Consider the following 12,988-nt stretch of genomic DNA (forward strand, 5'->3'; position numbering starts at 1 on the left):
AGAAATCGTGGAATACTGTCAGGTTTCTTTTTATTATTATAAAGTACTAACAAATAAAATAACGGAGCCAAATAAAGGAGCTATTAAGAATTAAGTAAGGGTACTATAATTCAAATTTTGCTCTGTTTTGCATTTTTTCACTTTTTGTGTAATATATTGGTAACACTGTTGCTGTGATATTCCATTGAAAGATTCATAAAAACAAATAGAATTGTTGCTGGGAATACTCAGTATGTTTAGGCAAAATTTTTTGATCAAATAAGTAAAAGAAATTGTACGGGGAGATTGGTGTCAATATTATTTTTGTGTATATCACATATTTATTTAATTACTAATAAAGAGGTTTTCGAACAGAAGTGAAACAACAACAAAAATTTATTTTTTAAATTATTTTAATTAATTGAATTTTTGGCTGACCATACAGCTGTTTCGAGTATTGCCAAATACCCTTCATCAGTGGTCTTGGAAATAATTCTTATATTTAATTATTCGTAATTATTTTTGAGACTGCAAGTACCAGGAATCGAACTCGGGTCCTGCCAAATATGAAGCCAGAAATCAGCGCACTTAACCAACTGATCCAAAGCCGTACTTGACTTTTTATGTTCGCATATTTTTGCTGGAGTTTTGTTACTTTTGCTATGAAAGTTTTTATTAAAAATTTTACTTGCTGTATTTATATATTAGAACGAAATCATAAACCAGCTGTAGAATAATTGAATTAATTAATTAATTATATTTTTTGTTTTTTAATTGTTAAATTTCAAAACTATTCTATTCGTAGAGGTATTATTTGTTGCATTAATTATTAATTTATTAAAAATAAATGTTTATATAATTTTTTTGTATAGAATTCAATTTTTCTTAATTATTCAAATTAGATTATTAAGCGAATATTATTTTAGATAAAAATCTACTTGTTTTTAGACCTAAAGAACATATTGATTGAAACTAAATAAATAAACAGCTACGTCATCTAGGAGTGTAGTTCTAAGTAAAAAAAAATAACTTTTCATTTACTATTGCTACCATTAAAGTAATTTTATGGAATATTTTGTTGTCTTCTAATCACATAAGCAGTCACAAGTGTAGCTTTTTTGTTTTTGTGTAGTGCGGAGGTGAAATGCTTTATGCACCCTTAAATCGACCGTCGTCGAAATGGTGTATAATGTAGTATACGGACTAAAACATCCCCTCTTCGGCGAGACTTTTTACCCCTCGGAATCGCTTTCGCATTACTTCACGAAGGTTCTCTTCTGTGTTGACATTCCAAGCCACGCTCTTGTGATTTTCAATCTGCGTCCAGACCATCATTTTCACCGTATTTTCTTGGTGTCTGCACTATTCATTATTCTTGTTTCTGATTCCCCTTTCTAGGTCTAATTTCTTCGTTTTGAGAACTTGAATCACATATGACTTTATCGTTGGTCATAAGTGTAATTGTAGAACTTATATTAGTTAAAAATACACGGAATAATGTAAATACCATATGAATTCCATTTAAAGAATTGGTACCGATGTATACGAGTGTATTTATTTTAACTGATAATTATGCGATATTTATATTATTAATAATAATATATATATAATTTTTCATATATATGAATGAGAAATTTTATAAAACATAATATTCTATGCACTTTTTACGTCCGAAATACAAATTTATTTACAATTTTGTTTATTTTTAAAAACCATTTAATTTATTATATTTAAACGTGTGTTTTTTTATATGAACGTGTTAAGTAATTCCGCAAACAAATTCATTAAAATTCAACAAATATTGAAACAGCACGCGAAAGTGTGCCAAAAATCGTTATTCATTATTGACAATTTTTATGCCTTTTTGCGGTTTCTCTGTAATAATTACGATTATACCATATCAATAGATCTTAAATTTCATATGTGAGCAAATCAAATGTCAAGATAATAAAAAATTAACAATTCAATTTATTAATTATCCGATAAACAAAAATCAGCGAAACAGTATCTGGAATAAATTAATTAAAATGCTTTGAAATTCCCATTTATCGCTTGAGATACAAAATTTGTTCCAGCGATAAAAAATTCTAATTACCATCGATTAAATGCCAATTAAATGCGTGTGAAATGAAGTTAGGGTCTTATTGGTATTTATGTGGCATTTATTGATATTCTCATCATTACTGACATACTTATGACTTAGCTAAAGTTTCAAATTGAATGAAATTATATGCATAAAAGAATTATATAGTAAAATAGCATTGTGTCTCGTTATGTTGAGATACTCGTAGCTGCAAGAAGAAGGCCAACGCTGAAGGCAGAGAAACAAATTAATGATAAAAAAATTTAATTTTTGACAATTTAATTAAAAAAAAAATTAATAGAAAAAGACTTTTATAAAACTCAAAGTAAATATATATGTATATTATCTATGATGATGTGACCTAATACTATAAATTTATAATTACATATATTTAAATAGATTACTTATTAGTAATTTTGCTCTGTCTTATATATTTTGTTTAAAGACCTAATTTCATTATAGGGATTATAAATAATATATTATAGTTAATTAGTGAATATAGTGTGATTCAGTGACAGATATTACATAGACTGTCATGAATTCGTTCTTATTTTAAGATGTCCCTAGTCTTAGTACCCCTTTTGTTTTTCTATAATATTTCTGTAAAAGTCTATTCTTTCTTGCTTTAAGAGCGTCCGTAGTCAATTTTTTGTTTTTTAACAACTTTTTAAGATTTCCTATATCAGTTTCTGATAGTCTTCGATGATTTTTTAAAGCAGGACTAGTTAATAATTTTCATAATTCTAAACGGCATTATAAATGTCTATATTTTCTTAGGGTCATGTAATCGCATTTTGCTACTCAATTTGTGTTTATATTTTGTTGTAGTAAAATTAGAAACAGTAAGTGTCGGAGAGACCTGTAAGATTTATAAAGTAGATTAATAATACATTGGTTTAAATTACTTTATATGGGCATGACTTTATTACAATATAAAAAATGTATAAATTGAAAACAAGTTAATAAATAAAAAACTTAATTCTCCTAAATATATTACAACAAAAAAAATTACTTTATATTTTCTAAAATAACATATAGTAGTTTCACGGTATCGTGAACTCATCACGTCACGCCGAAATCACATTTACAAGATTTTCATATTAATGACTATTACATATTTCATCCTAATTATTTATTTAACTAATAGTTATTTATTTAAAACTATTAAATAATATAATTAAATATATAAACTTCAATTATTGAAAGTTTTTACCACTGAACCACTGAAGCAATAGACCGAGTGTGTATCGCTAATGTACTCCGAGCCGAACATTAAGAGCATATACTGATGTCACGATGGAAAGTTTACTTATATTGTAGAAATATTGATGAAATGAGAGATAATAATCAATGTGCAAAATATTGTTCAATCGTTGGCAATTTTTTAAAATCTAAATACAAAAATCGAAAACATACTAATGAATATATCATGACTGGAGATCAAACTGCTAAACTCTTGAAAATGGTTTCAGTTTACCATGGAAATTAGAAAAGTGTAAAATTACATGGATGAAACACATACTTCAATTTAACAATAACAAATTCTAAACATTGAGTGTTGTCAATACTTTTTTCAAGATATCACTATAAATATAATACCAAAATTTCAATTGGCAGATCCTATTTTTATACAGGTTACTAAATTTATTAACACATTTGGTCTCAGAATGGTTACAGGCTCCTCGGGGAGGTATGCAGATCTGAGGTCAATTATTGCTTAGTCTGATCAAGTGACAAACAATAATCTAGTCAAGGCGTAAATAGAGGCTTGGAAAATACGTCGAGTTAAGAAAGAGTAAAAGTGCTCAAGTGCACTGGCTCAAATAGGTTGAACATAATAATTTGGTCTAAAATGGAATAAAATATATTTCAAGGGAGCTTTGAAATAAAAGTCATAATATTCTAATAATATTAATATTTGCAGATCTGAGGCAGTGGCGTAACTACATTTTTTAGGCCCATAAGCAAATTCTAAACAACTAACATCTTTTTAGAACCTTTACACGAAAAAGCGTAAAAAGGGTATATTAGGCTTATCAAAATTTTCGTAACGCATTAAAGGAAACGTCGAAAATACCATATAAGAGTATATGTAGTTTTTTCAGTTCAAACTACTCTCTCAGCTTTTGAACTCTTTGAATGAAACTTTACACACATACTTTAATTTCTTTAATGTTTCTTCTCGTTCGTTTTGCACTTTTCTTTTCTTTGCTCCACTTAAATGTCACAAAGAAAGAAATTTTAAAGATTTTCTTGAAATTACAAATGCAACTCTGTTCAAAAACCTTGTTATGAAGACACCTCGCAGTTAATAGAGAGTAAATGTGCTCAAGTGCGAATAGTAGTGTTTGAGGCATTGCCAAACACTACACATCCATATAGAAATGACAGACGAATTATTTGGTTATATAACAGCTTCTTGTTCTTAGCATTGAGATTTTCATTTTTGAATAGTGGTCTTTCATTTGGTCTGTCAAGTACCGTAAAAAGTTTACAGTCTTGCATAAGACAGCTGCCAGAATACGAAAGATCTTTCAAACGATCTTTCGCTAGATTTTTGATTTAAATTTCATTGATTTATTTATAAATAATAACGCATAAACCACAGCTATAATTGTATACACCTACTTAATTATTATAAATGGTTGTTTTTTAAATTTATGAGTTATTGTTTGTGAAAAACTTTTCTGAATAAATACTTAAATATATTTATAAGCTCTAAACATTCACATCACAATAATTTAATTACCTTGCCTGAAGGGTTATGGACTACTCATTAAAATTCGTTGTTTCACTTTAGTGTTATACCTACTACGCTTACGAAAATAGTTCAAGGGTTATTTGTTTATGTGGTTCTTTTTATTTTAATTAAATTGATATATTAAATTTTAAACAAAGTATTAACTGAAGTCAACACCGATTTGATTGCACATTTCCTTAAATGCTAAAACGCCAATTTTTATTGAAACACGAAATACTACACACGCAAATGAAAGATACAATTTTATTGCTTAGTTCTGAACAAATTGTAAACAATAAAGTGTGTATCGGTGAAGCGAAACGGTTTTTAGTATTTCACTGACTTACACGAGAGTAATTACAATGCCAGTTATATGTTTACAGTTAATGAAATTAATGGAAATGCATTTTTTCAAAGCAATCTTAACTATAAAACCTTCCTTTCAAATAACACATTGGATGTGCACTGATTGGGAGTTTATCTTCACAGTTCACAGAGTTAAAGTTATTTGATTCTTCATATTCACCCCCTCAAACTCATTTCAATATCTATTTAAAATATTTCCGTCTGTATTGCATAAATTATCTGAAAGTTATTTTTTTATTTAACTCGAATTTAAATGGTGAATTTACCCAGCGCTTTTCTACTTAATCGCTTTTTAGACATAAACAAACAATGAAACAAATTGACGAAATTTTTCTCAAATGAATCATTCAGTGGTTTTAAATATAACAAATCTGTACATTTGAAAAAAAAAAAACTTTTATTATCTGTTTTTTCCATTGTATATTAGGTATTAAATTTCAGATAATGACCAATGAATCGTTATGAATCTATTTTCCTCTTAATTGATACTGCTTGTTTTAGCACGTTTTCAAAGAAAAGTTTTTAATTAACAATACGTCACTTATCGGTTAAGTGTGAGATAGTTCAGTATATAAGATAGTCGTTTTCTATAAAGTATAAGTGTTGTGAAATTAAGTTCATTAAAAATATTGGATGATGAGTGTTCGCTATTTTTTGATATATTTTTGAAAAATAATTGTCTTCATTGCTAATCAATTTTGATGATATATATAGGTATTGGTAATTATTAGTTATGACCTCTTGCCATTTTTCGGGTAGCTTCATAAATCGGCATAAAACTATTATGGTTTTTGGCTAAGAGATATTCAGCTGTTTTTCTGTGGACCAAATTTTCGTCGTTAATAAAGTCTTGCAAAGATTGAAACAAATGATAGTCAGACAGTGCAAGCTCCGAGCTATACACTGGATGCATTTAAACTTTCCAACCAAGTTTAGACAATTTGACCCGAGTCATTAATAGATGAATGTGACTTGTCATTGTGATTACGGAAAACAACTCTTGTTCTGTTGACTGTTCGCTTTTTTCATTGTTTCGTTCAAGAGATTGAGAGCAGTCGAGGATCGACTTAATCGACGACAGTTTGAACAACTTCGGAATAAACAGTTGCCTTCCAAACGCTCTACTGTTTGCTATTAAACCAGGTTTTGAAGTCATTTGTGGATGTATTCACTCAACAAATTTATTTGCATATAAAAGTATTAAAACGAAACCATAAACTACAGTTATAGTTACTTAGTTCAGATATTACAATTTTATATTTACCATGATATACATAAATATTTAATTCAACGGTCACAGAAAAAATCAAGAGTTATTTCATGTATTTAGCTGCTGTTAAGGCTTAATGATGTTCTCAACATACATATTAATATAAGGTGCCGATAAATACCGATACCAATTGAAGTCACATGTATGGATAAACTTACTGTTTGGTGACAAGGAGACCAAACTTATACCAATATCATCAATATCACATACCAATTATACTTATATCAATATTGAATGAAAGGAAATAGATAATATTACTTCACCAGCGTAGATTTGGGTTTCTTATACAACCAACCTCTATTAGTCAGGACAACCGAAGCTGTGGGCTCCAACTTCCTTACAGATGTATACCTTCAGTGTGTGTCGCGACTGTAAAATGGAAGTACTCAGTACCGGTGATAATTCTAGGAATATCGGATTGATGCTCAACTTGAGCATCAGACCAACCTGATAGACTAAATATACTTAACCACTTTATTCACACCTACAATATTTGCTCACATCTATTCCAAAAGAACAGCACAATTAAATTAGTAGCGCACAAGCATACTTATCAATTATGGATAATCATAGAAAATTTTAGAGAGAAATACAAAACTTTTATGGTTTATAGAAGTCATACTTCTATAAAAATCCTTGTTGTTCAGTAAAATTAAGAGAAACCAATTGAACATTTGAATATCGGCATATTTTTTAAACTGAATGTTCTAGCATGCCTCAGTGTGGCCATCCACAAGTTGTCATTTTGCCATATACTTTGGAGATGAAACACCGTAATGCATGCCTGTCTTCAAATATAAGTATTTAGATAAATGCCTTGAAAACTACCAATAACAATTGGTTTCGATAACGCTATGATGTTGTAAAAGACTAGTAGCTCAAAATGTTGTCATAGTAAATTGTTAACCGCTAACCTAATGTAGCTCTTTAAATTTTAATTAATCTTTTAAATACGAGAATAAATTAAATAATTAATTAATTTGTTTTGAAATTAAAATACATTATTTTGATATTGGTATAACTATTTTATTTTGATTTATTTTTATTTTATTTGATGCAGTAACTTCAGATGGCAAAAAAATTATACCCCCTCACAGCAAAATGGATTGTGCTAAATCATGGCTTAAACGGTGTACAGAGCGAACTTTTAACAAAAAAACATTACACAAACGATTACCGATAACCCGTTGGCTACCAAAATACAGTAGTGATGATGCGGTGGGTGATTTAGTGGCGGGAGTAACAGTTGGGTTAACAGTTATACCACAAGCATTGGCCTATGCCGGTATTGCAGGCGTACCAGCAGCAGTAAGTATCCAAAGACATTTATTTTTTTATATATGCGAATATTCGTGATGTAAAAACTCTATGTTTCTTTCTTTTTTTTCCTACAGTATGGTTTATATGGCTCATTTCTTGGCTGTTTTGTTTATATATTTCTTGGTAGTTGTAAAGACGTGCCCTTTGGTCCCTCAGCTATTGTTGCTCTACTGACGTTTCAAGCAGCTCAAGGTTCATGGCAAAAATCAGTATTGCTGTGTCTATTGTGCGGAATTGTGGAACTTCTAATGGGTATTTTTGGTTTAGGGTTTTTAATTGACTTTGTTTCGGGTCCTGTTTCATCAGGATTCACTTCGGCTGTGTCACTTATTATCGTTACTTCACAAATAAAAGATATTTTGGGTATCGCAGTAAAAGGTACTACATTCCTTGAATTATGGTCGCAAATAATCGAGAACGTACAAAATACTCAAGCCTCTGATACGATACTCGGCTTAACTTGCATTGTTATTCTATTAATGATGAGGGTAAGATTAATTTTTTATCCGAAATACTATATGTTACTGAATACTTCTTTTTTGTTCTTATAGTTGCTTTCATCATTTAAAATTGGATCTATAGAGCCAGAATTACGGTCGAAATCGCAAAATATTATGAATAAAATATTTTGGATTGTTGGTACATCTCGCAATGCCATACTTGTTATCGTTTGTGGTGCTATGGGTTATATTATACATAATATACATGAAGGCACACCTTTTCGCGTCATAGGTTATATACCGCCAGGCTTGCCAACATTTGAGTTACCACCTACTTCCTTGAGTGCGAACGAAACACTGAGTGGCTATGAAGAATCATTTATAGATATTGTCCGCAGTATGGGTTCGGGTTTAATCGTAGTACCACTAATATCGCTTATGGAAAATATTGCAATATGTAAAGCTTTTGGTGAGTAACAAAATAAATGTTGTTTGATTTACAGTTTATAAATATTACGATAAATAACATTAATTAGTTTTTAAATCTAAAAATTACTTTTGGCTAAAATTAGTTGTGAGTTTTACTTAGATTTTGTATATTGAATAATAAATTTATATTATATAATAATTACATTATATTATATTACAACCGATATAAATGCTGAAGAAGACATCTCTCTGCTATAGGCTAACTTTGTTTGTATTTATGTTTAATACTTCAAATCGGATAGTCGATGCGTTGAGACATAGATCGTTTGCGTATTCCAGGTCTTTTGATTGTTCAAACAACGACCACTCAATGCCTTGTCTGCCATCTGTAGTATTTCTCATAATTTTGTTCAATGTCAGTATAAAAACAAGCGGCGAAAGCACACAGCCTTGATGTACCATACTCAATATTTCAAAAGGGCCGGCATTTATAGTTGTAGTACATGGCTTTACTAATACTTCAAATTTTTTCCTGGTAAACTTTGTCTTCTTAGCGTATCCCATAGATACCCTCTGTCAAGGCTATCAAAGGCTTTTTTAAAGTTAATACGCAGCAGGTTTCCTGAAGTTCGATATTTGATTATAGTAGCATTCTTCTACTATAATGCGGACGGTATTAAAATGATCAATGCAAGATCTATTTTGCCTGGTTCTCCCGTAGGGTTTTGTCTAAATCCTCAGATATTCTGGACAATATTAGCATTGCAAGAACTTTGCTTGGTATTGGAAGCAAGGTGATGCCCCAATAATTGTTGCAATCTGATGAATTTCCTTTTTTCTGTTGACTATAAAAATACCCTCTCTCCATTGTTCGGGGTATTCATCCTCTTCGTAAATATTGTAGAAAATTAGAATGACATTTATAGTAAGTATTGGGTCCGCCTTGAAATATTTTTGAAAATTTAATAATTGAAACAATTTTATTCATATACGGTATAAACATTAATTCGACGAAGGTAAATCTGACATGTGATTATCATAACCATCAAAAGCACTACCATTTAACTCGTTCTAAGAATTATTTAAGACTTCTTTAAAATGTTTAACCCATACAGTTATATGTTGCTCACTGTCAGTCACAAGATTGCCATTTCCATTTTTTGTAGACTTTTCATAATTTTTATGTTTTCCTGCAAGTTCTCTGCTAATCGAGTAAATTTCTTTTATATTGTTCGTTCTTGCTGCGGCTTCGATCTGCTAAACAGTCAATCCATTTTCTTTTATCTTTCCCTCCTGCTTGTTTCGCTTGTTTACATTTAGATTTATAATTCATGATCAATTGCTCCACGGTATCGGAGTTATTGTTACTGTTCAAACCAAGAAGGGAGTCCTTTTCTACGATGTTACTCGATCATCTAGTAAAGATGTACATTACAGCACATTAGAGTACATTATATTAATTATATTATCTAAAATCTTTTTAAAATTTATGATCATTTATAGTATATATCCAGTAATAAATAAAAACAAAATGAAAATTATAAAATGATTGAAGCTATTTTAAATTTTTTCATTAGCTAATGGCAAACCAGTCGATGCTTCGCAGGAACTCATTGCTATTGGTGTAGCAAATATTGCGAACTCATTTGTGCAAGGCTTTCCCGGTACTGGCGCATTAAGTCGTGGTGCAGTCAATCATGCCAGTGGTGTAAGGACTTCTCTAAGTAATGTGTATTCCGGCGCTTTAGTCATTCTAGCCTTGCTATTCTTTACACCTTACTTCTACTACATACCAAAAGCGACTTTGGCCGCAATTATAATTGCCGCCGTAGTTTTTATGGTAGAAGTTAAAGTAATCAAACCAATGTGGCGTGCGAAAAGTAAGTATTATAATTTTTTTATAATCTCTATAGATTCGTTATTTCGTAGACCATCCAACTAATTTTTATATTAAATTGTTATAGAAAGCGACCTTGTGCCTGGTATAGGTACATTCCTTGCCTGTCTTATATTGCCACTAGAAATAGGCATATTGATTGGAATTGGATTGAATGTCATATTCATTCTTTATCACGCAGCAAGACCAAAGATCTCAACTGAAATACTAAGCACTCAGGCAGGCAATGAATATCTTATGATAACACCAGATCGATGCCTTATATTTCCATCTGTGGATTATGTACGCAATTTAGTGAACAAACAATCCAAGCGAGTGGAAAACGTGCCGGTGGTCATCGATGCATCACACATTTATGGTGCTGATTTTACAGCTGCCACAGTAATCGAATCTCTTTTGAAAGATTTCGCTAGTCGAGAACAGTTACTATTTTTCTACAACTTGAAACCCAGTATTTGTACTCTTTTCGAAAGTTTATCGCCGACGGAATTCGAAGTGTACTATCAAGAAGATCAATTGGATGAACTACTAAAGTCACGTAATTATGTACAGAAAAAGGTCGTTACTGTTTAGAATCTAAACTGAATCTTGTATGTACTTAAGTTATTTAAGATCTAAATTTGTAGTTGTATATAATTGCTTGAATTCGAAGATGGTTATGTCTTTAAAGAACCACAAAAAGTGATATTTCATTCAATAATTATTCCATCGGTTGGTTAACTATTTTTATTTTTTGTGATTTTTTTGTTAAATTATTTTTTTAATGTTTATTATTAAGGATTATTATTTTATTTTACTTTTAACTTAAAGTATTAATTTAGTCTAATGGCCAAATATGTTGCTTCGTTGAAGATTTTATAATACATTAAGATAAAAAATATAGTTCCATATAAAAAAATTTCTTACCAAATAAGAAAAAAATATTTAATTTAAACTCTAAAGCAATAGTATAATTAGTGTTATTTATAATTAATATTTAAATGTTTGTTTAATATAAAGAAGTCTGTGAAGATATCTTAAATTTAAATTAAGATTCGTAATACAAAATTTCAGATGATGAAATAAATCAAACAAATTAATACAATGTGAAAAATATTGAATATTGCTATAAAATATAATTTGTTTATGTAAATTATTTTGTATCAGAGCTCATATGTCAACCCAACTTTAGCGGTAATAGAAAATTATCTTACAAACTCTTCTAGCGTAGTCTTCTTACTTAATGTGCTACTCATATGGTCTTATTACAGTTGGATTTAGTTATGAATCACTTTATAAAATTTCAGATCTTTAGTTTTAAATTTTTTCATTAGCACTAATTTTATTTAGATAAGTTAATAATGTAAAAATTGTATTATTATCAAATAAGTTTAGTTTTAAAAATAAAATAAAAAATTTTTTAAGAACAAAACTAATTTCGTTCTTCACTGATTTCACATCCCAGTAGATAGAATAAATCTTTCTTTAATAACATGTCACATGAAACTGCACTTCAAATGGTGTTATATGCCAACATCTTACCCAAAAACCAATTAATTCTCCATATAAAAAATTACTACAATGGTCTAATTATATAAAACATTTTTTTATATGGAGTTTTCTATTAATTTTTCGTGCGAAATGGATGTTAGTATTAGGCTTAAGCATGGACAAACTCTTTATCCTTTGGTTACTTTTAGATTCCAAATTATCATTTACTCTTTGCTTATTAGATTGATCTTGCTTTTCGAAAATAAAATGAAGAAAACTTAATTGAATTCTCAATATCTTATCCTACCAGAAAAGAATAAGCACCCTTACTTCGGTTAGAAGTTAGTATTGATGTAGAACCAATTTTAATATCAATTCTTCTCGCTGTTACTTTTATATTGATACTTTAGTCAATCTCTTTAATATACTTTACTTGACTATCACAAAATATTTATACTAGTCCTAGCTGCTGGCCTCTCCTCTTGATCGTAAGAACCCGAATGAAAGAATTAATATGATTCTTTTTTTTTTACAGTAGGTGGAAGCATCGAAAGCCACCGTGTGGGACTAACCCACTAAACGACCTCTAAGGAATGAAAGGAGAAGATTTCCAAGGCAATGGGGAAACTTCATTCCAGTAGACGAAGGAGAGAGAAGAGAGTAAAGAGACTTAATACCTAGCAAGCTAGGTTCATCTAAATCAGAGCTCTTGAGCCTAAAAAGAGGAAAATTGGAAGTAGTGAAGGGGGTGGGGTTATGGCAAAAGCGCGAGTGTACTAAAGGTAGACTCTGTGACCAGGGACACGAGAGCCACGGTTATATAATGGGATGACGGAGGGATCTGAGTCCCATTCATCAAAATAATCAGAGATGAATTGAGGAGGTTTATGGTGTAAGGCCTGAATGAGGTCAGGAGGAAAAGTAGTGGGAGCAATGATATCAGGAGGGAGGTTGTGGAGCCTGGTGAGATACCTACGGGCGAGTGAGAGAAGGT

At 30.2% G+C, this 12,988-nt stretch overlaps 1 protein-coding gene across 2 annotated transcripts in view; it reads left to right on the plus strand.

The window, feature by feature from the left end:
- The window catches only part of LOC119680460 (sodium-independent sulfate anion transporter), a 21,186-nt gene extending 9,922 nt beyond the window's left edge, over positions 1-11,264 (plus strand). The window contains exons 4-7 of one of the 2 annotated variants that reach the window (XM_038093279.1): positions 8,053-8,246; positions 8,310-8,667; positions 10,205-10,507; positions 10,592-11,264. In XM_038093279.1, coding sequence (XP_037949207.1) covers positions 8,053-8,246; positions 8,310-8,667; positions 10,205-10,507; positions 10,592-11,097 — 1,361 coding nt within the window. In that variant the 3' untranslated portion in view covers positions 11,098-11,264. Of the gene's footprint in view, positions 1-7,832; positions 8,247-8,309; positions 8,668-10,204; positions 10,508-10,591 lie in introns of both variants that reach the window. The other variant, XM_038093280.1, reaches the window with a different exon arrangement.
- Positions 11,265-12,988: the final 1,724 nt, after the last annotated feature.

The sequence above is a fragment of the Teleopsis dalmanni genome, chromosome 2 (assembly GCF_002237135.1).
Source record: "Teleopsis dalmanni isolate 2A chromosome 2, ASM223713v2, whole genome shotgun sequence".
Taxonomy (NCBI): Eukaryota; Metazoa; Arthropoda; class Insecta; order Diptera; family Diopsidae; genus Teleopsis; species Teleopsis dalmanni.